This window comes from Mizuhopecten yessoensis, unplaced genomic scaffold (genome assembly GCF_002113885.1).
Source record: "Mizuhopecten yessoensis strain PY_sf001 unplaced genomic scaffold, ASM211388v2 scaffold9157, whole genome shotgun sequence".
Taxonomy (NCBI): domain Eukaryota; kingdom Metazoa; phylum Mollusca; class Bivalvia; order Pectinida; family Pectinidae; genus Mizuhopecten; species Mizuhopecten yessoensis.
The window spans coordinates 831,261-857,467 of NW_018407907.1; the positions used below are offsets into that span (position 1 = coordinate 831,261).

The window sequence follows — 26,207 nt, forward strand, 5'->3', positions numbered from 1 at the left end:
TATAGGGGACAAATCCTTGGGTATAAGGGACAAAACACTGGGTAAAGGGGACACAAAACTGGGTATAGGGGACACAATATTGGGTATAGGGGACACAACGCTGGGTATAGGGGACATAACATTGGGTATAGGGGACACGACACTGGGTATAGGGGACACACCACTGGGTAAAGGGGACACAAAACTGGGTATAGGGGACACAATATTGGGTATAGGGGACACAACTCTGGGTAAAGGGGACACAACATTGGGTAAAGGGGACACAACATTGGGTATACCGGACACAACATTGGGTATAGGAGACACAACACTGGGTATAGGGCACACAACATTGGGTATAGGGGAGACAACACTGGGTATAGGGGACACGTATTGGGGACACACCACTGTGTGTATTGGGGACACAACGCTGTATGTTTTGGGGACACAACATTGTGTGTATTTGGGACACAACATTGTGTATATTTGGGACACCACGTTGGGTAAAGGGGACACAACATTCGGTATAGAGGACACAGCATTGGGTGTAGGGGACACAACATTGGGTAAAGGGGACAAAACAGTGGGTATAGGGGACACAACACCGGGTATAGGGGACACAACACTGCGTATAGGGGACACAACACTGGGAATAGGGGACACAACATTGGGTGTAGGGGACACAACATTGGGTATACGGGACACAGCACTGAGGTTATTGGGAACACAACATTGGATATACGGGACACAGCACTGAGTTTATTGGGGACACAACATTGGGTATACGGGACACAGCACTGAATTTATTGGGAACACAACATTGGATATACGGGACACAGCACTGAGTTTATTGGGGACACAACATTCAAGGGAAAAGGGGATACAACATTGTGTATTTGGAACCAACAATGGTCTGTATATATATACTTGGGGACACAACACTGTGTTTATTGGGGACACAACATTGGGTATACGGGACACAGCACTGAATTTATTGGGAACACAACATTGGGGATACGGGACACAGCACTGAGTTTAGTGGGAACACAACATTGGGTATACGGGACACAGCACTGAGTTTATTGGGAACACAACATTGGGTATACGGGACACAACACTGAGTTTATTGGGGACACAACATTTGGTATAAGGGACACAACACTGAGTTTATTGGGGACACAACATTCAAGGGTAAAGGGGATACAACATTGTGTATTTGGAACCAACAATGGTCTGTATATATATACACTGAAGAGACACACAATCAGTCTTTGTGCGTTGAAGACAATTAAATTTTGTGTATTGGACTAGGGACAATATCTCACTTGACACGTGTTTAAGCACCAACGTCACCCGTTCACAAGTCAACCATTGTACCAGGTGGTTGCAAATTTGTCTTTTTTCCACCAAACTTGTCACAGTAAATGCTGAACGCATGTCGGCAGAAGAAGCAATCAGGCCTGAACATTACATCAGATACGGAACAAAGGAATCAAGAATTCACGGCAAAATTAAGTTTGTCAAGGGAAAAAATGTTCGGGAGGCTGTACAAACAATTATGAACAGGATGAATCATGGCCAACATTGACAGCCATAAGATCTGCCCAACAGCCAGTGACAATAAGAAAGTAGAACTCATTTGCATACAATAGGGGGTGCATGTATAATGGTTTTTTATCCCGGATGGCTTTTGTCTGCTGTGAAAAGTTGTTGGCGCAAGACAATAGCAATTAAAACACTCTGTTGACTAAGATCGATTATGTCGAAAGTGAATCTGACGACGTCTCCGTAATTACTGTTGATTGAGATATATACTTGTCTGTGTATTCTGTCTCTCACGAAATTTTATGTTGATTATATTTGATGTATTGAAATTTGAATAATCAAAATTCTTCAGAGAGCGCTTTCTGTCTGTCTCTTTCAGCTCAGATTTTTCACCTCTTTTGATGAAGAGCAAGTTTATAGTTTGAAAGGAACTGGATCCGTTTAATTTCCTGATAAAGAAATGTATAACTTGATTTACACTTGATATAAATTATATTTAATGGTTTTCCAACTGAACACTCTCGATATACCCGGTAGTTATATTTGACAAGCGTGACTGAATACCGATCTTTTTCGCGAATAAGATGCGCAAGTGAAAGTATCGATATATTCTTGCTTTATAGAATTAAGTGATTTAATTTATACTATATATAATGGGAAAACAAATACATTTTTCAAATTACCTACCATAAAAAAAAATGAAACTGCATGAAAATAGTTGGGATATTCGATTTAAATAATTAAATATTTGGCGTCAAATTTTAATGACATCATACTTGACAACGAGGCTATGCATATTTGAATGTGTTGCTCAATGCAATCGTACTGTTTCTGGCTAACATCTGGTAAGATTTGCAAACAAAGTGCTATCGTTTGTGTAACGAGAAATCTTCACACTGACAATGAATATCGTTTTTGATATATATCTGTCACAGAGTTTTAACTTGTTGACCTGTCTCGATACTCCAAGGGTTACACTCACTTTTGCTCTTTGCACCCCTGGAATATGTCATAGCAAAATTAAAGGCATGCAGCAAGCTATTTGATTGGTCTCAGGTAAAACAAATCTGACCAAACACTAGGCCAATACCTGTTCTTTTGAAGATTACAGGAGAGTGACACCTGATTCTAAAGCCGGTCATTTTTACCATTACACTACCGAGAATTTTGATGTATATGTAAAGGATAAATCTATTCTTCCAGTCTCATCCACAAGGTGGCACACACTGAGCCCTCAATTTTGCATGACATATTCCAGGGGTGCAGAGAGCAAAAGTGAACACAACACCAGGAGTATCGAGGATGCTTGTTCAGACTGAATTAATATCTAGGTAGCAAAAATGTAATAAAAATATTTTGTTACGTTAATAGAATTTCAATACACCGTAGTAGTAACATGTAAGTAAAAATAATTGCTGACTAAAGGAAATTCATCGTTTTCTGAAAAGGCTGTTAGAAAGTAAATTACGGTAACTATGGTGAAATTTCTTTATAAAGCCACCACTTGTCCAGAAAAAATCGGCATTATAAAGGGTTTGTGTCATATCAAGGGAAATGAACAAAAGAATTATGTACTCAACAATGTCAAAAATGACCTTGAAATAAATGTGCAATAAATCGGCGAGTTGGTAAATGAGATGTGGGGTATAATGTATCAAAGTATACATGATTTTATGTCATTGTCAGTTTGTCAAGAGAAATTCTCTTAAGCTCATTTGGTAGAGCATAGACTAGTAAACTAGGGGTCCCAGGTTCGACTCCTGGCAGATGCATTGGAGAAATAATGACCTCTGTTTCCTGGCGCCCACGTAAGGACCCAGGAAATATGAAGTACTAGCAATACCTGCAAAGAATCGCTATGACCCCTGGAAAACTCAGAATGAGTATCAGTTCTTTCCTGGAGGTGGAGTATGTCACTCCGGTTAAATACTTTCCACTTCCTGCCGATCCTACAGATCATTTTTCTTTAGCTCATTCGGAAGGGAGTATAACTAGTAAACCAGAGGCCTCGGGTTTGACTCCTTCAAAAATATAAGGGGAGGCATTAAAAAATAATGACCTCTGTACAAAGTAAAATCTTACCCCTGAATACCACCTGGATGAAAGGGGGACACGGTGGCCAAGTGGTTAAGGCGTCTGACGATCTGCTACCACTAGCCCTCCACCACTGGGTCGTGGGTTCGAGGCCTACATGGGGCAGTTGCCAGGTACTGGCCATAGGTTGGTGGTTTTTCTCCGGGAACTCCGGCTTTCCTCCACCACCAAAACCTGGCACGTCCTTAAATGACCATAGCTGTCAATAGGATGTAAAACACAAACAAACCGAACCTGGATATATAAAACACTATATTGCTGCCGACAGTCATTGTAAGCGCTGCAAAGTGTTCGGTCTATCTGAAGATATTTTGTTGATCTCTTTTACCTCTGTTCTAAACTATAGATTTCCTGACAGATACTTTGTATTCAAATGTACTCACAACTAGTGCTTTTCTGAATGTAAGTTCTAAATACATGTACATAGAATGTTGTTAGAAATGGTGTAATTTTGAGTCAATAAGCTTAAAATATTGATCATTACAAATTTACATGTACACTTAATCATTCCAGCTTCAGGACTGCATGTACTTCTTACAGTATTAATGCATTAAATGTGCTGCACTTTTTTGCAATAAAATTGAATAAAATGTTGCTTTCCGTATTTAGAGAGTCTTGGGCCAGGTGTCTTCAAAATTGGCAAACGTGTGCTCACTAAACTAAGTTTATCAAGGAAACAAAACCAAGCCATTGACTTCATTAACAAGCTACAAACATTAACTCATTCACCCCTGAAGACACATTTAAACTCTTCCAATTCAAAGGTTGGAATAGTTCATTATGAAACTTCAGGGGTGAACGAGTTAAGTCTGCTTTAAGTTCTGAGCTTAAATCTACTGGAATACAAAGTTGAGTGTATTTAGCTCAACTGGAGTCAACAAGCTATTAAACGGTGGATGATATCGGAGCCAGCAGATCTGGATCAATGGGGCGGATCCAGACAACAATACAGTAGAAAATCTCCTGTAGTCTCCACTCATGAGCCCCCATACCGCCACGACATCCCTAATCTATCTTCATTTCTTACAATTATTCATATGGAGGCTACACATAATCTGCCATTAGTGCTGAGGTGGACTTTAGTCCGTTTATCATCCTCCGCTACTTCCCGACCCCCTCACAATCTGTCAGCCCATACAGAAGCCAACTGTACACTGCGAGACTTATATTTCTTTTTGCATACCCCAGCAACAAATTCTTTTAACCCTTTCACCACTGTAGACCATAATGGACTCATCCAGATCAAAGCATGGAAGAGTTTACTAAAGTTACACAGGGGTGAAAGGGTTAAAAAGTATCTTATATTGTTAAAATGACAAAGGAATAAAAGAACAAGAGGCCCATGGGCCTTAACGGTCACCTGATATATTTATACAGAGAGTTGATTTTGTTTTTAACATGAACAAAAATATTATTCAAAGTGACAAAAAACAATAAAACCACCTTATTCAATATCTAGCATACAGATTTAAGACTAAAAAGTATTTGTAACTAGCACCACTGATTCTAAACAAGGAAAATGAAGAAATTTTAGCACACTGACTCCTNCCCCCTCCTTCCCCAGGGGGTAAACGTGAGACTCTAGAGTCATAAACCTTAAGACCCTTCCATCTATGAAGAATGTTTGATTCTACTATATCTGGGTCTTTGAGAAGAAGATTTTTTAAATTTCAGTCAATTCAACCCTTTTTGGCCCCACCCATCAGCCTCAGGGCTCATATGTGCATACCATCAAACTGCTATCCAATACTGATAATGCTAACCCAAATTGAATTACTTCCAATGGAAATTAAACAAATGTTGGTCCAAAATGTGATTTCCCTATATAAACTACAGTAAAGTTTACCCCCTCCCCAGGGGGAAAGGCGAGACCCCAGGGTCAAGAAATTCACAATTTTGGTAAAGCACCTTAAGACCCTTCCATCTATGAAGGGTATTTGATTCTAGTCCATATCTGGGTCTTGAGAAGACGATTTCTGAAATTTTAGTCAATTTGACCCTTTTTTGCCCCACCCCTCAGGCCCCTGGGGGCTGGGGACCAAAACGACCACGAATTTTGTTGACCTTTGGCCATGGAAGGTTTCTAAAAAATTTCATTGAAATTAGTTCAGGGGTTTTGGAGAAGAAGATTTTTGAAATTTTAGTCAATGTGACCCATTTTTGCCCCGCCCCTCAGGCCCCTGCGGGCCGGGGACCAAACTGGCAACGATTTTTGTTGACCTTTGGCCATGGAAGGTTTCTGCAGAATTTCATTGATTTTTTTTAATTGGTTCAGGGGTTTTGGAGAAGAAGTCAAAAATGTAAATTGTTTACGGACGCACGCCAACCCTTGAATTGGACGGGTTCAAAAGTGTCTTCAGGGGTGAATGAGTTAAAGGCCTTCTTCTTATGTATAAGTTTAAGGTTTTTAGTGACAAACATATTGAACCTCTGTCTTTAACTGCAGAATTGATATCTAGGTATACAAGTATGTAATTAATTTGTTTATAGTCTAATGTCATGATTTGTTAAATAATTTACTGCATCGGATTAAGAAAGGTTTTATTACAGTGTTGTCAAACACGACACATTACGTACAGAAAAATCAGCAATCGGGAAAACAAGAGAATTGATGTGCTGAAAAAGTTGAATTTACGGAATAAACTGTGATTTCGATGATGAAAAATAACAATGGTTATATCATTTGAATTCAGGCATGTAGATGTTTGCATTGGTTATGATATTCATACAACTCAGTGCTTGAGAAAATTGACATTTTTTTTTTAATATTTTCTTGTAATTGCAACAATCAACCAAGATTAGAAATTTACAAAACAATTACTGTTTTCAATTACTATGCGGGGGGGGAAATCAAAACTATTTTGTAATAGAACGCAACATTTTAAAATTAAACCATATTCATAATAAAAGACAGATTTGAAATAGACCCTATTAAACATTTAATAATTGATCAATGATTGGTAAAAAGGTTCCAATGGTGAAAAAGATCATTTGCAAAATTATATCCAAATAACGTTAGATCTCATTACATGTATACCAATATCTACACTTACAATCATTACAGAATATTGGTCTCAGTCGCTTTATAACCAGGACAGGAGTTCCATTTCTTTCACCGAACTATGATGGAACACGTCATTTTCCATTTGATCATTAAGAGCATCTTACATAAATATCCATACATCTACTGTAACAGTACTCTGAGCAAAAGATGGAAGTTCTAGAAATAAATTTCAATTTACTACCCTTCCTGGAATTTTTAGCTCAACACATTTCCATAGCAACAAAGATATGACATTAGTTTTCTTTTTCATATTTCACATTTCTTAGCTGTTTTGAAATGTATTCATTAAACCATAATTCATTAATTTTGGAAGAAATGTCATTGATGAAGGTTTATATAGGATTAATTATTAAACATTAATTATTTCTGGTCCGAGGGAAGTCACCACGTTTTCCCTACATTTCCATGACAAAGCACCCAACAACCACGGGATATTAAAGTGCAGTGAGCGTCATTATTCGTATAAATAACGACTAAGTTGTTAGCATGCTAGTTGTCGCCCTGACACAGATCTGATTTAGCACTTGATGGCTGCCAGCAATTATGAAAGAAAATGAAACCCTTAAAAGATATTCAATTATTTTAAATTGTAAATTATTAAGTGAAGGGAAAGTGTAAAAATTAGATAAAAACGTAAAACCCCAGCAAATGCCAGATGGACCCTTCTGACTCACAACTGATTAGTCGAAAACTGCCGGCCATGTCTCTCATTGTATGCAAATGGGGCTTAATTTCTTCATTATTTCTTGAGGCACTGAAATCGTAGGAAGTTTCCCCCAATCCACTTTTTGTCTGATAATTAATGACAGCCTAACATCTAAGCCAGAAAAAAATGACGGGGGTTGTCACCGATTCTGTATGCACTTGAGATGATTTCGTGTCGTTGGAGGGCAGAACAGGAAGGGGATGGGATTAGGAGGGACAGAGAGGTGGATGAGGATAACGGGGAGAAGAAGATGGGTAGGTGTGACTCATCCAAAATGTCCGTATCACACCGGTCAGATCGCCGCGTCTCTGGGGGCACGGCTTAATAACTGACACAACAGACATGTGTCTTTAATTTGGATTTGCGAGGAGCTGGTGCATGGGTGAGACAATTGTCTGGCGCTCTGTCTGTCGCCTTTCACAAGTCGCTGCTTGTCAGACGACAGACTGTGGTGCGCGCCCCGTATGAGTGCACGCGGAGGCACAGGCAGAGGCGACACTGAAGCCCCCGTGGGGGGTGCTTACGAGACTCTGGTCCCCGTGGCCCCGGTGATGTATACGGTATAGAGCCGTATATATTCACACTGTAGGAGTCAAACTAGAATGCTCACACAAGTACTTGATGCCCGTTATTAATGGAAATGCAGACAAAAGGCCAAAGGGGCCTGTTTATCTCAGTCCTATAACAGTACTTTTCAGCAGGGGTCACATGGAGTGAAAACAAACACTAAATCATTACACGTATATGGCAAATCAATAATTTAGCGAATTCAGTACTATCAGCTTACTGTAAAATAATGGGTATTATTATTATAACTTAATGATTTTGTAAAACAAAATACTACTATATTTGTATATGGTCCTATTTAAACATCTTCTTGCATTAAATAAAATATACCAGTACAACGGAATTGCTCTTCATTAGAACTAAGCCTAACCTATGTGCAAAATGGTTGTAACCAAATCTACCTTATAATATTACATCATCTGATTTCCTTGACCCATTGTCGTCTTGAGTGTAAGGATAGAAACGTACTTTTGGTTCGGTTTGTTTGTGTTTAACATCCTATCAAAAGCTATGGTCATTTAAGGACGTGCCAGGTTTTGGTGGTGGAGGATAGCCCGAGTTCCCGGGGGAAAAACCACAGACCTACGGCCAGTACCAGAAAGTTACTCAGGCAGTTTTTGGAGTAATGATTAAAAGTGTACTGTATATCATGTTTATTACAATTGGTTACTGTAGTCGACTTTGTAAGAGCACTCTGTCCATTTTTCATGTCCAAGCATTCCATCTTTCATCAAATTTTAGCGACTTACTTGAAGAAATGATCTTTTTTGGCCTTTGAAGAGAGAGAATCTTTGAAAATTTTGAATGGGATAGAAATAAAGACCCCAGCAAGATATCCAATCAGAAAGAGTGTTACAAATTAGAAGGGTGACAAGGGGTTTCACCCCCAAAACAGTTAGTTGTACCCCCAGTTTTCATCAATTGCCCTTTGTAACACGGTATCTAGCGGTACAGAATCTTGAAAATGTATCAAATAATACCCCCAAATCTGAAATTCAGTGGGAACACGGCTTCATCAAATCTTTGAAGGAGAGCTTCAAGTCTGTTTCAGATGTCCTTCTAAAGGAAAAATGTATATTTTATCTATAAAAATTGAACTAAACTTGATGGTTATAGATTGGAAACTGGGAAATTGAAATATTATTAGACTCCATTGTATATCGTGACACAAATTTCTAAATTAACCGACTTTTGTAAACAAAACAAGTATGAGCAGAGTCAAATGACTCAAAATGTGAAAAGTCACATGACAAAGAAATTGTGAAGAAACAAGTCACATGACTCAGGATGTGAATAGGAGTCACATGACTCATAAATGTTGGATGGTCTTCTCATTTCCAGAATAATTTCAGATTTTTTCTCAAGAAAAGTATATCAGCAATGACTCAACAGCTAATGATTCACAATCTATTGTAGCGGACAGTTTTTTATGGCTCTCAGGAAATGACTCCATTAAAAAACACAGTTTTCTCTTCGGAAATTGTGTTAAGTTAGAAAAATGGCAATTTTCAACCCGAGTAGTAAATATATACTGCCCAGACGTTGGTTAATTAAGCCAGATAAAAGGAATTGAATGGCTAAGAATAACTCACGAGTTTCCTCACCAGATTTTCAATACCAGGGTACATTATTTATATTTCTGTTCAGCTCCTGGGAAAATTAATCTTGTATTTATCTACGAATTTGTGCAGATCATTAAGTACAATGAAACCTCTCTTATCCGACACCTCAGTATTCCAGCATCCTGTCATATACATCATACAGCTTAAAATACCGTTTTATACAGAAATTACCAGATAAAACCTGTGTATATTGACATTCTCTGTTACCTAAACAATGTAAGACCACACATGGTGTCAGATTAGACAGATTTTCTGTATTTTCTGACACCCTGTCCAATCTGACTGATATGATGTGTCCAACAGGGTGTCGGATAAGACAGGTTAATCTGAAAAATATAGTGTGTCCAACACAGGTTGTCAGATAAAACAGGTTAATCTGACACAATTGTTAAAGAAGTCTATTAATTAGGTTGCCTTACAAGCATCAGCTGTAGGGAATTTCCATTTAGTTCAGCGGTCCAGCATCGGGCTGGAGAGCCAAGGGTCGCAGGTTCAAGCCCCAGCGACGGCACTATCTTTATCACTATTCCTCGTCCTATTACACAAGTGTAGATCACAGTTCATTACCTAATGAGAGCTACATATGAACTGAATACACAGTTCATTAGTGAGCCTTATTTCTTTACGGGGTTTTGTGAGGCCTTCCACTTTGTTTTGGTGTTTGGTCTGGTCCTGTTGTTGCCTTAGTTTAACACTGACAATCAATTTTGATTTGCCAAAAAATTACCAACAATTTTTTTTCTGATACTGTATAAAATTCTTCAACTGACCACTGAGTAACATATATCCAGTTTTATTCGGCATAGAGTTGTAATCCGATTTCTTGTAACAAAAAAACACCAAATGAAGCCGCCTGTTTATTTCATCATCTTGCTAAATCAACTTAATTTATTAGAACCCACAGGGTAACAGATTACACAGGTTTTATTTCAATGCAATGAAAAAAGTGGATAAGTGTTTTTTTATGTATAATTAACCCATTCACCCCTTAAATCACATTTGAACTTTACCAAATCAAAGACTGGGCAAGCCCAATTTAAATATGTAGGGATGAATGAGTTAAACTTGCTTTAAGATAATGTTTGCTTATTATGTTTTGTGTTCTCTTGTAATAAAATGTCTTATTAGCAGCTAAAGTTAAACTGCAAATGAACTCAAATTAATTGCAATTAACTCATTCACCCCTGAAGACACATTTGAACTCTTCCCATTCAAAGGTTGGATTAGTTCATTATAAAATTTCAGGGGTGAATGAGTTTAATGAATCAAAAAGGCACTTCTCTTCATAATTCCACAAATACCACTGATGTCCATGCAACTATTTAACACTTATAATTTACTTGTCTTGAATCTCCAAGCAGAATAGACATTGTTTTCAGATGTCATTTATTTTCTATTCCAGAACTATCATTAACCATTAATCACATCATCACTCAAGCAAGCTACGTTCAGCTGTACCCAGTAACTATTAGCTAGACTGTCAAACCAAAACTTAAATCAATGTTACCCAGTATTTGTTCTAAAAAATAAACAAGATTATAAAAAAAAACGTTTTGAAACAATATCTCTATATTTATATATTAAATACTTCATACCAGGAAATTTTCGTTGCAGTTTATATTTTTTTTATTTTTTTTGCCCGTCGTAATGAGGGCAAATTTATCATTTCAGCTAACGTCAGTAAACAACATATTATGAATAGTAATTAAATGCGAAGGGAGAAATCCTGGAGAATGGAGAAAGTTTGACTGGGCAAAAATGTTCCAATATACAGTATACATGGTAGATATGTTTATTCACCATAACCATGACAATTATCTTAATTTTGTTATACTTGTCTGTCAGCTGCCAATCAAAATTCACAAATTACAAGCTCTGTAGAAAATATCGTCAATTGAAAAGAAAATTTCGGTAAATTACCTCTTCGTTTGTACTAACTTTTAGCTATTACGACAAAACGTATTACAATCAAGATGAATATACGAAATAGGAAACAGCTGTGATTTTCTCCAATATCATTTCAACAACTGGGAAAAATTGAACTTGTTCACTGATGGGAACGGGATAGATTAAGATTACCAACATATTTAACCCTTTAACCACAGTAGACCGAAATGAACCCATCCAGATCAATGCATGGTACAGTCTACTAAAGTTAGATAGGGGATGAAACGGTTAAAGGAGTTGGAGCTACACTTGTTTGTGGACCCCTGCAGGTTCTGAGACAAGAATACATCTGCGGTATCCCACTGCATGCTATAGTAAAGGGTGACTGATCTTGAGCCCCTGCAGTGTTGCAAGTTTTCTCGAGTTCCGTGTCCACTGTTAATTAAAGGGACATAAACAAATTCAAAAGTTGCTTCTTCCATTGCAGCAGTCGAGATTCTAAGATATTTTCCACCAGCCATTCAGTCAATCATCTGCAATCTCCTTTGTGTATCACAGTATGGGACAGACAATCTTTTTCTCTCAGTTTCATGTGTGTAAGGTAGAGCTGTCCAGGGTAAGAAAGGTGCGTAAACAACTTCTATCTTACACCCTGTTATGTTACAATTGCTCCACAATGACATGACGTCACAAATTTGGAAAAGTCTAATGCCCCAATGCGGAAAGGCAATGTGATGAAATTAAAACCTTTTTACAATATATTTACAGTAAAAGTTAAAATGATGAGATTAATCTTCTGTCATTGCAAATATGGACTATTTTAAATCTCCCTGACTGATTTGTTTTTTTGTCAAAAAAGCTCAGTATTTAAGTAGATATTTTCACAATGGTAGCCACTCCCAATTCATTTTCATGGTTTCTGAGCTTATGCTGGTAGTTGGAATGAGAGAAAAATATTCTTTCCTGCCCTGGGGTGTAGGATAGGGAAATTCCACCCTCGGGATTTTCCTATTTTAGACCCCTGGGATGAAAGAGTCTTATTGTAGCACATGGTGGAACCAAAACAAGAGGCCCAAGGGCCTTAGCGGTCACCTGAGTTATATCATAGGTACTGGTAGCTTTATTTTATTGTTTAGATGTGATGTGGAAATCAGCATGTAAACTAAGTGAAATACAATACTTGTCATGTCATCAATGGATAAGAATTTGAAAATATTGGTAAATGTTCCCTTTGGGGCCCCGCCCTAGCCCCTGGGGATGGGGCAGGAATCCCAATTTTACAAAGTAAAACTCTCATTTACCCAAGATGATTCTGACTAAGTTTGAGCAATTTTCTGCTGAAAATGGATAAAATATATACCGAAAAGTGTTATTTCCCTATATAAACTATATTAAACGTTAACCCCTCCCCAAGGGAGAACGGATAGCTCGGGGTCCTGATATTTTCAATTTAAATAAAGCCCCTGATGATCTTTCTTTCCACGTAAAGAAAATCACTGTAGTACCTCTGAGTCTGGAGAAGAAGATTTTTGAAATATTGATTAATTTTCCCTTTGGGGCCCCGCCCTGGCCCCAGGGGTCGGGGTAGGAATCTCAATTTTACAATTTGAAACCATCTACCTCCAAGGATAATTCTCACCAAGTAAAAATAATTTCCTACAGAAAGTTGTCAAAATATACCCAAAAGTGTTATTTCCCTATATAAACTATAGTAAACTTTACCCCCTCCCCAAGGGAGAACGGATAGCTCGGGGGTCCTGAAATTTACAATTTAAGTAAAGCCCCTGATGATCTTTCTCTCCACGTAGAGAAAATAACTGTAGTACCTCTGAGTCTGGAGAAGAAGATTTTTGAAATATTGGAAAATTTTCCCTTTGGGGCCCCGCCCTGGCCCCAGGGGTTGGGGTAGGAATCCCAATTTTACAATTTTGAAGCCTCATCTACCAAGGATGATTGTGACCAAGTTTGAAAAAAATCCATCCACTGGTTCTTGAGAAGAAGTTGAAAATGTAAAAGTTTACGCACGACGCACGACGGACGACGGACGACAAGCGATTGGAATAGGTCACTTGAGCAAAGCTCAGGTGACCTAAAAATGAAGAATTCACTGTTAGAGGACCATGTGGAAGATTAGCCTCAATAAAGAATGTCTATTATTATTATTATAATGATGTTCCTTTGTTTGTTTGGGATTGAAATGTTCTCGTAACGGTCAAAATGTCATATGAAGATGAGTGCTTAAGGAGACGCTGCCAGAAGGAAAGAGTAGGGAAGTGAACATAAAAGACATCTTACATATTTCCTTCATGCAACTCCAGTGTGCATTTTTGCAAGCCTATCTCATAGCGACATTAGTTTTCTTCCAAAACAGATTAATACAAGTTAAGATCCATCAATTTACTCAGGTTATGTTTAAAACATAACTTGTGCAGAAGTTAAAACATTTACCCATTAATGAGGTATCAATAACGTTCCTATTTAATGTCAAAAAAAAAAAGGGTTTTGCAGTAATTCACAATGACACAGATAATAGTACAATTTGCATGAGTAACTACATTTTTATTGAAAAGCCTTGGCTACATTCGCTTATCCGGTTGAAACGGTTGAACCTGTAAAGAAAACGACAAGTACAGATTTGGACCGAGGCTGACCTCAGGAAAATTTGGTATGTGTAGATTGAGGGGTGCAGACGTACCTGACCGAAACTAAAATGCTGACTATTGCCAATTTGCGTTATTTCTTTCTTAAACAATGTCAAGTCACATGTAATTTTTAAGATACGTTATGTAATTTAGTGGATGCCTGAGAGAAGGACATAATATTCTTGATATATTGTTTTTTATTCTCCGAAACTATGGATTTTTAGCTCTGCTTATAGAACGGTCCAAGTGTGTTCGTTTATCGCGGAAAATTTCTGCGCCACAGGTACCGTTTCAACCGGGATATGCGAATGTAGCCCAGGTGTGATTCTCTTGAAGGTAAAAAAATTGCAACAATAAGCAACTGTTATTGGTTGTCAATCTTCCTGGAAGCCCTGTTATACTTTATAGCTGAGTGGAAGCCCTGTTATACTTTATAGCTGAGTGGAAGCCCTGTTATACTTTATAGCTGAGTGGAAGCCCTGTTATACTTTATAGCTGAGTGGAAGCCCTGTTATACTTTATAGCTGAGTGGAAGCCCTGTTATACTTTATAGCTGAGTGGAAGCCCTGTTATACTTTATAGCTGAGTGGAAGCCCTGTTATACTTTATAGCTGAGTGGAAGCCCTGTTATACTTTATAGCTGAGTGGAAGCCCTGTTATACTTTATAGCTGAGTGGAAGCCCTGTTATACTTTATAGCTGAGTGGAAGCCCTGTTATACTTTATAGCTGAGTGGAAGCCCTGTTATACTTTATAGCTGAGTGGAAGCCCTGTTATACTTTATAGCTGAGTGGAAGCCCTGTTATACTTTATAGCTGAGTGGAAGCCCTGTTATACTTTATAGCTGAGTGGAAGCCCTGTTATACTTTATAGCTGAGTGTCTGAGACGTCCCAAGCTTACAAGATGGCGCCATAATACTGTTAAGTCCCGTCACCGATTCCTTACAATTAATGTGACATCTCAATTAAGTGGCAATTGCGAGTACAGCATTTCAGTGAAAGGGGCACAACTCTTGTAGTCCTACCATTGCTTCATCTTATTTCTAGTTCATTGTCAAAGCAGTGTTCTCATTAAAATCCATATGGGTTTTCTTCGGGTACTCCAGTTTCCCCCTAAATTAGAACCCATTGCCCACTTCAATCCAGACCAACAAGAATGACTAATAGCTTTTTTAATCTCATTTTAGTTTATAAACATACTTCATTGTCAAAGCAGTGTTCTCATTAAAAGCCATTTGCTGTCAAAAGTAGCTTGCTACTCATCAACTTTATTTAAACCAGATGGTTTTTTTTCAGTTTGTGTATAGGTCAACAATACAGCGAGTGAGCATTCAACTGGCTACTCTTTTGAAGTCAACCACATATTTCAAAACTTGGTAAAAACACATGGAATCGGTCAAATATTCAAGATTGATAATCGGAACTCCATAATCGATTATCAGTTTAAATGACCTACTCGTGTAACATAAGAGGCCAGACGATTTATTACCTGATGTAATTGTGCCGACTGATGAGAAAATACTCGTTTCCGAAATCTAGGCGGAAGGAAGGATTCAAGTATATGTCTTTTTTGACTCAAAACTTGATGACAACTAGGTGTACTCTAAGTTTAGGTATTAATTACCCCCATTTGAATTCTCTAATCACTATAACATAGCATATTAATAACAATTTATCACGAAAAACACTCTGCTAGCTTCACTTTACTAGCTTTCAAATATGGCGGTTTCGGTTGATACAAAATGCGGATGTATATATGTATTATACGAAACGAATACAAGTGACGCAACGAAAAGCAATTCCGCTTTTGTACCATATACAATTCCATTTTTATATTAACCACCAAATTCATAATGTCGGTGCAGATGTTGCGTCTGCTCAAGTTAGAATAGGATTACAATACAATTGAACATAATCAATCTGTCATCAGCAAAATCGATTATTGGATTGGACCGTTTTCAAACTTGATTTAATCGATGTTTCCGATTATCGGTACACCACTACAGTGCAAAGTATGCAAAAATATTTATCATTACCAAAGTCAAATACAGATACTGTGTATCCTCGTTTTCACACAGGATACAGGAATTATTATGTCAAAATGTGATAAGCCAGAACCAATGGGATCACTGGATGTTTAGGCTGTAAATTAAATGATGTCTTCAAAGACAGGTAGTCGCCATCTGCCGACCTAGTTTTATGTTAAAACTTAACATGGAGTTAGCCATGTCTCAAGGATATTCATTTTACTTAAAACAATCTTCTACTCATTATCATCCACCAAGGAAATCAATACCTACAAATGTCCCTACAGCTACCAAACAAGACACAGGGCCTTAATTTTCATCTGTGGACAAGGGGACATAACTCATACTCAAGACCATGCTTTTGCAAGTTTCCTCAGGGCAGTTACAGAAAAAAAAAAATGGGGAAAAGAGACCCTTTTTTGTGACTCCCACCTGTGCACCCCCAAAATATTTTTCGTTGGGGTCCACAATGCCAATGTTCACAATGTCCTTTAACCCATTCACCCCTAAAATCACATTTGAACCTTACCAAATCATAGACTGGGCAAGTCCAGTTTAAATATGTAGGGGTGAATGAGTTAAAACCTTCCATCATGTTTTTTTAATCAATTATAGTATTTGTATCTCTCTCTTCCCCAGGGCTCTCACCTATATATTTTTTATTTTGTTGTCCCTCTGGTAAAAAAAATAGTTACTTCCTATCAACTTGGCTTTAGAATTTCTCTTTAAGCCATTCAGGACGAGTTCTTAACTGGGGGAAGAATATATGTCTCCCTGGTAAAATACTGGCCGCTTCCTACCTACTCGGCTAGAGAGAATATCTCTTCAGCTGATTCGGTGTAGCAAAAAGCTATCAACCAGAGGTCCCCGGTACGACTCCTAGCAAAGGCATGGAAAAACTGTAACCTCTGCCACATTGGTTCCCACATATAGGAACCTGGGAAATAGTGACAAAAATACTCAGCGAAACTTTCAAAACAATCACTAGGACCCATGGAAAAGTCAGGAAGAGTTCTTTCCTGGATGCGGAGTATGTCAACCTAGTAAAATACTAGCCTCTTCCTACCTACCGACTCAGCTAGGGAGATTTTCTCTCTAGCTCATCGGGCAGATTGAAAGATTTAACCAGAGGTCCAAGGTTCAAAAACTCTTAATGGAGGCATTGAAAAATAATGACCTCCGTTACATGATAAAATGATAAGGCCTCGTATATGATCTTGTATCTGAAAAATAAACTGTTTTGTTAAAATGTTTTGAGACTGTTCCTACCTGCTTAGGGCCTGTGGTAAACTGGATATGATTGGTCCGTATCCGGCCGAGTTGTCGTACAATTCAAATAACGGAGCCGCCACCAATTTGTAATTTCTGGGTACAGCAAATAGAGCTGAAATGTAAAATAATTTAGATGAAAAAAACAAGAAACAAAGAAACAAACCTAGACACTGTGAATCTGAATTTTTGTGTGCCTTATTTTGGTGATTATTCTTACAACGATAATATTAATATCCATGAAGATTTTAATTTACAAAACATTAACATTTGATGTTCATCAATGTCTGATCAATGATTCATAAAACATTTGAATTTTGTGATAAGCTCTGCTAGTTGATCAAAAAGAAATTTGTGTATTTTTTTTTCATTGGGAATGGGGCCCACAAATCATCCTAAAAAATAGACTGTATAGGCTACTATTGCCAACTAATTCATACACAATTAATATATTAAATGTTCATCCGAACGAAATATTAACACTGTAAAACTAAACAATTACACAGGACATGAAGAAAACACATCTTTTGTCTTACCTTTCTCTGGTAACTGAACCAGAAAGAGTCGCTTGTGTTCCTTTGGCTTTGTGATGTGTGCTGGTATATAGGGATACTGTAGTAATAAACAAAACAAAACAATTAACATCTGCAAATTATATTTCTTAAGGTTCCCTGTCCCACTGCACTGACATTTTTCTCCTATATGCAGTAACCTCCCTTTAACTTCCGTTTGGATATAACTGTAGCAAATTTAGGCAAAGACAATTTTATTGACTTGGTAGTTCAGTCGGATAGCGGGATAATGTAACAGCCTGAAGTCCAGGGATCAAATCCCAGCCTAGCCACGCTAAGGCCTGACCAAAAAAAACACCACTTTCAGTATAAAGCACTTTAAATAATTTATATATTAAGGATCCCTGTCCCACTGCAGACACAGCACCAGAGAGTTCCACTTTAGTTTTTCATATACAAAGTAACCTCCCCTTAAATTTGTTTTAGATATAGGAGTCAGCTATACGGCCGAAGACAGGCTGTTTCCCGTTGCTAAAATGTGCCTTATTTTCCCAAAATGACCAAAACCTGAGGAATATATTCCCAATTTCGCCCATAATTGAATTTTAAACTAGTATTTAATTAAGAATTTTAACGTGTATATAAGGAAATATTTAAAACCTAACATTTTCAGTTTTCTGAGCTGTAGTTTATGCGGTGGTAGGTGTAGTTGAGTTCTGTAGAAATCAAAGAATTTGAAACAATCACTGAAACCTTGTATACCACATGACACAACTACACAATGAGTTACCTGTGGTGGTTCAAAGTTGGGTCTCCACCAATTGCCTATCGTATCCTCAATGACCCACTCCATTGTACCCCCATCTTGTCTTCCTAGTGTCTGAAAATGAAACATGCCATGCTTTATAGAAATATCGCAACAAACTACAGCTGTCACGATACAATTTACCCACGATTCGATACGTATCTCGATATTTGTACCACAATTCGATTATTTCGATTCGATAGACCTTCATTTTAAAATATAAACAAAATGAGATATATAAGCCGTCGATACACGGAAACCCTAAGTGTTTCCACACTTTTGATTTGAAGCTTGCCGGAGCATCAAAAATTTTCATTTCCTTACCGCGGTCCGCCATTTTGTTATGAATACTTTGTGAAAATTATATCCTCGCAGCCAATTGGCTGAGGGTTTAGAGATCAGCCAATGAAATTGAACGTATCACAGATGTTTCGGCTGAAGCAGCATACACTAATATTCAGATCGTGACGTATCGAAAATCCGGAAAAAATATATCGTGAATCGAATCGAACATAAATAATCGCGGTACAAGTGCATCGCGGTGAATCGTGACACCTTTACAACAAACAGTTCTGTTTCCTTAATATGCACTGAATCCTTATCAAGCATCTAAGCAGTTTCCTTATCTAACAAAATCTTGTAATATGTTTTGTGTTTTACGTCCTATTAACAGCTACGTTAATTTAAGGAAGAGTCAGGTTTTGGTGGTGGAGGAAAGTTGGAGTACCCAGAGAAAAACCACTGACCTACGGCCAGTACTTGGCGACTGCACCACATAGGCCTCAAACCAATGATAAGGCTAAAGTTGGAAACAATAAAAAGAAACATATTAAGAAAAATTTACTTACACAATTAATTTATTTTTAGATCACTTACAAGGATTTGTGTTAACTCATTCATTCCTACATATTTAAACTGGACTTGCCAAGTCTTTGATTTGGTAAGGTTCAAATGTGACTTTAGGGGTGAATGGGCTAATAACCAATATAAATACCTCTGTCAATAAACGTTTCAGGCCTTCCACTTGATCTTCTTGTGCATTCAGTTCACCTCCAGGTCTACAAAACACATTAACAAGCCATACAGTATGCAACATGAGACTTAAGGATCCCTGCCCCACTTCAATTCTGTTGACCAGGAAGCTCACGATTAGACAGTTAGAGCAAAATAATACTGATGTTAGGTTCAGGGTTCGAATCCTGTTCTAGCCCCACTGAATTTTTACCTGTAGTCAAAACATTAATGCATATTTGCTGATATGGTCAATTTCGTGGGAATTTTTTTTCCAGATTTCTTTCAGGAATTCCTTCTAATCTGGAGAGCTGTTTTTTCACATGAAAATTAGAAATCAGTGGAAAAAAACAATCTTTTCAGTATACTATAAATAACTGGAGTCTTACAAAATTTAAATTCAAGTGATTTTTCTATCCCAACTTATAATCCCTACTGTTCCCTTGTAAAAATCTGAATCTGATACAACTGATGAATCTTAAATCATTTCTGTATTCAGTGTAATGGACTGTCCACACTCAATGGGTTTTTTCTGTGGACTTTTTTGGAGCCTATAATTGGGCCCCATTCCCAATTGAAACTATTACATATTTATGCCTAATTCCCAAAAATTTGAAGTATATTCCTGAAAATTTCCTTCCCAACTGGTACATGTTCTACCAAAATGAGACAAAACAGGTCTCATCCCAAATTAACGGGGGGAAAACACTGGCTCTACTGCTACTTACAATTTGAAAAAGGTCGTGCCAAGCTGGAGGAGAAGGACGTGAGGGAGCCCATGTTCGTGTACAATAAGGACCCCTTCCACGGACCGCCGCATCCCGATCTTGTCAAAATCCTCCCTCATCCTAGCAAATCGTGCTGGAACTGAACTGTCTTTCTCATACAGGGGCTCCTTTGTTCCAAATGTGTAATTTGTCAATGGATACCTAGAAAGAAAAATATAGCATAATAATAAACACAGTGATAATTGAAAAACCACCTACAAAATGTGCACATGCAACAGAGGTCATAATATTTTCAATGCTCCTGCTGCAGGTCCAACCCAGGACCTATGGTTTACTAGTCTTACACTCAACAGAATGAGTCCCTAGGTGGATGACAACATCTACTAGGGGTCCAACCCAGGACCTCTGGTTTACTAGTCTTATACTCAACAGAGTGAGTCCCTATGTGGGTGACAACATAAACGAGGAAATTTTTTCAATGCCTCTACTAGGGGTCAAATCCAGGACCTCTCGTTTACTAGTCTTATGCACGCTCTACCAAATGAGCTTGAGAGAAAATCTCCCTAGCCAAGTTGGTAGGAAAGCAAAATGTTAGGGTTTGTTTGTAGACAGGGTGTAGGTTTCTTGAGCCTTTTTCTTTTGTTATTTGTCCAGACTTACATAATGTTTCATTTCCTAGCTATTGTTCATACTTACTCAGGTACAAAGGGTGTCACATTTTTTGCGGGGACACAAAAATTGGAAAATGGACTGGCATTCATGCTATTTCTATGGTAATAATTGGGGAACTTGAAATCCTATTGAAACCTTAGTTATTTAATACAGGAAGTAACGTAGCTTTCTGACGACGAGGATTTTTTTATATATTGCGTCGTCAGAGCTACGAAGCGGTCCTATGCCGACTAATGGAGCAAAATCAAAAGTGATAATCTGTAAGATTGCATCTAATACACGCCTTATCAAAATATTGCATAATTATTGAAAAAACAAATCCTTACCCATGCAAAAACTCTTTTACAAAATTAACCAAGTCCATCTTGGGGAAAATAATAGAAACGACCGCCATGACAGATCACGTGTGATGTTATCTCAATTATCCTTTCTATATATGGCCTGCATGGCCAAATCAGTATTACTACTGATGTTGCCATGATTACTGCAATTTCCTTATTGGATTATGACACCCATATTTGGACGTCTGACCTATATCGGAAAAGATACGAACTTTCCAACACGGCGGTCAATTCAGATTTCGATTGCGCTTGCTACATTAACTTGATAGGTTAACAACATTTTAGGCAGAGTTTAACTTCAGGTTGTGCAGGATATCAACAGAAATAGTTCATACTACAACCCTATTTATGGATGCGGACCAATGTAAGGTCAATTAATTCTAAAATCGCCCCGGTGTAATTCACACCGGGCTTGCTCCATTACAAGGCATGGGATTGATTAAATACCCGGCCGGGGCAGAGGAGGCCGGGTATTAATATTAGTTCTAAAACCAGCCTAGCTCAGTTTTTTAATATAACTGGATCAGTTACCCGATTATATACACATTTAATTTACAATTGAAAAATACAAATGCAGCGCTTATGCGTTTAAGAAGGTTTGGATAACATTGCATTTAATTAGAAATCAGTACGCATCTACAACTAAAGCACTTTCGTTATAGGCATAAAGATGTTTACGAATTTCCCCGCCAAGAAATGTTATTTTTGGCGTTTAAATTTTGAACATTTCAGTGTTCATCTAAGCTAGTGGGCTAATGCTTTTGATTAGATGAATACAGATTAATAAAAAGAATCAGTGTCTTCTCAAAAAAGGAAACGATTAAACGTTATACAGATGTAAATGACTTATCAACAATATCATTATGGGCAAGCGTCATTTGCCGGTTTGTTTACAGCTGAGTGTTTCGTTTCGATTTCAATGATGCACTCGTGAAGTCGATAATCTTTTGATTCTTACAGATCGATGGGTCTGTCCAGTGTCGTTGATGGATGTGTGATGCCATATTTCGCTGCATACGATGCTGAATTGGCGCTCTGTTTGGGCCAACCGTGAGTTCTGCCGTGACTCGCCATGCTAGAAAACCACCGGAAACAAAGAGCTGTGCAAAGTAGGGGACATGGTAAAATCCGGATAATGATCCATAAGAGCATAATCCGAAAGTTCTCCAGTTGCATCTATCACAAATGAATGCCAATTATTATTATTTTGAACTACATATTTGTCATTTTAATTGCTGGCTATAATCACTGTTGTTTATTGTCATTTTCATAAAACCTTTTCCTTATTAACCATTTAATTTTTATTTAAAGAAAAATAGCTGTAAAAGTACAAGTTGTGTGCTTGCATTAACGTTTCTCAGCGTTGCCTTAACAGCTGATCCGTCCGGGACCCTCATAAAGGTATGAAATCGGGCATGCGTATCAGAGCTCGTCTCATTTGATATTTAATAGAAAATTAGTTGTCTTTATAGTCAAGTTCAAGTTTTATTCAGACTTTAGGCCATTGGCCCATCAGTATACAATACACAAATCATGGACAATGTACAGAGAATGAAGACAATCATATTCCATTATAATACCCTTAATTTGTTTGCCTCATAGAGGAATTTTTCCTTGTAGACACAATTCTGGACACTCAACAACTGAACGACTTTAAACACAGATGCTTTTTTTCAATAATAGCTTTTGATAAAATGGGATCTGAGATTTTGGAATTTAGAACAGACCAATAAAAAAATGTAATTTGCCCTCTACTTCATAGGGGGGAGTTACACTGTTTACAATATCTACGTTCTCTAGGTATATTATTATACCTTCCAACTTCTACAGCCAAAGAATGGGTAGATGTACGGAATTCGAGTTAAACAAATGCGATATTTCTTTGGTATATATTTTATGGGGTAAAATTGTAATGATTCTCAAAAATCTATGATACGTTGATACAATAAGCATTTAGGAGAGTTTTCCACTGTGGCCCTTTGGAAGAGTATGCCTTGATCAAAAATTCTTTGTTTTATCAATCATGGTAATAACAAATTTTGCTGAGAAATACATGGATATAAACAAACATCACTAAGACCTAGATTACTTAATGCATCTCTTACTGCTATAGCCCAGTTGATTTTTTTTATTTACTACAACATTGTAATAAAAATCCATATGAAGTGGATATAAAACAAATTTCAGATTTTAAGATCTTAAACCAATATTTTATCATTCTTATTTTTCTCAACCTGACTAGGTAACCGTCCAAATTCAAGATATACCATGTTGTTATTGGCAGATTTGGCAGATGAACATTTTGAAAATAATGCAAACATAGATTTTCGTCCTTGGATAGCTAAATAAATAAATAAATCACCATGGCCCTAAATGACCACAGCCGTCGATGGGCCGTTAAACATAAACAAACAAACAAACAAACCTTGGATAGCTAATTGTTTTTGTATAGAAGTGAATTTATTATTGTAATTTAGAATAACACCTAGGTAAGGAAATTGATCCACACATTCAACCTTACTTCCTTTGTAATACCATTGTTCATCATTATGTAATCTTCTACCTTTTCTAAAATATTAGTTTTTTTTCAGCATTTACAGTTTAATTCCATTCAGTACAATGTTTTTCTAAATTTTCAAGCATATCTTGGAGACCTTCTACAGTCTCGTAGAATAATACTAGATCATCAGCATATAGCATCAGATATAAACTGAGTTCCTCAAACTCATAACTATCCTTGCAATTTTGTATAAAATATGATTCAAAATCATATATATACAGAGAAAAAATTATCGGTGACAAAATTTCACCTTATTATAATCCAACCATGTTAAGAAAAAAAATCAGACAAACCATCTAATTTAACACGATATTTAACATGAGAGTACATGTACTTTACAACTTTAAGGAGCTTTCCACATATACCAAGTTTAGATAGCTTATTCCATAAACTTATTCTATCTACATTATCAAATGCTTTACGAAAATCGACAAAGCAACAATACAATATTTTCTTATTAATAAATGATTTGGATATAATACAGTGTAAACAAAATATAGCATCTACTGTACTAAGGCCAGGTCTAAACCCAGATTTAGCATCAATTATTACATCATATTTTTCTGACCATTTTAAAAGTCTATTATTTGAAACAGAAGTGAATCATTTTCCCGAACATCTTACTATAGTATCCTAACACCCCTTAAATTGTTAGGGTCAGTTAGGTCACCCTTTCTATGTACAGGTATTGTCTTTAAATCATTTTTTAATTGTTTACCCAAAAATGAACTTGAAAATTGATATATCTACACAAATAAATTCCCTTAACATTTGATATATCACATGAGCAGGAAATCTACAATAACGTTTTACAGGTAAGCTGATTACAAACTTACCTGTGTGACCTGTGGGGTTAGTGTGAAACTGACTATGATTGGTTTCCCTTTGTTTTCCTATATCAATATTTTTCTTCGTTGTTCTTAGGGCTACGAGAACGCCCCTTGAACACAATACAATTTATTTTATTAAAAGTGTCACATGTCAATTTTGCATAAAATACATAAATGTACATACGAACATGATCTGAAAATGCACAAACATGAAAATATAGAACATAAGACATAAGATATACTGTCCAGGAAAAGGTTATGCATCACCAGGGACAGTATATAGAGCTTCACTATACGTCCCTGGTATCACTTTATGGTTCAATTGCTCAAGATAGTTGGCCTGTTGACCAGGTGTCCTGGCAGTATAGAAGGATACTCCCTGGGGACATGAAGGAGGGGGAAGTACCGACGATCTCGCTGCCATATCACTATGTAGGATTTATTTTTTGTGGAGCTACCAACAGGAAAGCACGGGCACCGTGTGCTATCCTCCTGATAGCTGTCACTGTCTAATACATCACATGTTGATCCATCCATTTACCGTTTTTTTTTCATTCAGTGGCGGGACTCAGGGGTATTGCCCTAGTTGCCCGGGCAAAACTCTTTTTTATGTGTCAAAAAATAATCTGGACCCAGGGTGTTGAAGTTTTCCTCTATTTCATATGGGATTTCCTTCTAATATCAACCATCCCTTGAACTATGATTTTCTATGGCTTCCCCTTGGCAGCAGTTTGAATATCTATATATGCCTAAGGGTGTTGCCCAAACAAGGAGTCCACTACTTATACACTAAACAATAGGGGATTACTCCTCCATTCTTTATATATATTAATAGGGTCTCCAGTCAGGTCAGGGGTCAAGACTCACCGTACTGACTCTACCCTATCTTATTGTTCTAATGTCACGGTGTGGTGATCACACTATCAGTTGGGAGAGGACTATTCCAAGTATTGGGATTAGGTATATAGGTATAGTGTTATTTCGAAGGTAGAGTTCATTTCATGATAATTGACAATTGTTTTTATTCTCATAAACAATAACAATAAAGTGTAGAGAATACATATATACAAATATGGGTGACAATAATACATGGTGGAACAGGATGGACATTAGTATTGTAAATTAATTATGTCATTAATATTGGTAATAAATTTAGCCAATGATGTCAATTCATGTTGTGTTACATAATTGAATAATGTATGATATTTAAATGTGTTTGGTCGTTCATAATAATATCTGGACATATGTTTTCGCCTACTATTGAGAATTGGTTGATGTGTACATGTAAACAGATAATGAAATTCGTCGCCAATTTCTCTTAAATAACATAAACTACATAATCTATTT

At 37.2% G+C, this 26,207-nt stretch overlaps 1 protein-coding gene across 1 annotated transcript in view; it reads right to left on the minus strand.

Moving 5' to 3' along the window:
• LOC110457491 (cleavage and polyadenylation specificity factor subunit 5-like) overlaps positions 1 to 22,581 on the minus strand; it is a 62,562-nt gene extending 39,981 nt beyond the window's left edge. Inside the window, exons 1-6 of the mRNA XM_021508798.1 lie at positions 22,429 to 22,581; positions 20,458 to 20,658; positions 19,713 to 19,776; positions 18,704 to 18,793; positions 17,938 to 18,013; positions 17,402 to 17,516 (exon numbers count right to left, since the gene is read on the minus strand). Of these exons, the coding sequence (XP_021364473.1) occupies positions 17,402 to 17,516; positions 17,938 to 18,013; positions 18,704 to 18,793; positions 19,713 to 19,776; positions 20,458 to 20,658; positions 22,429 to 22,544 (662 nt within the window). The 5' untranslated portion in view covers positions 22,545 to 22,581. The remainder of the gene's footprint in view (positions 1 to 17,401; positions 17,517 to 17,937; positions 18,014 to 18,703; positions 18,794 to 19,712; positions 19,777 to 20,457; positions 20,659 to 22,428) is intronic.
• Positions 22,582 to 26,207: the final 3,626 nt, after the last annotated feature.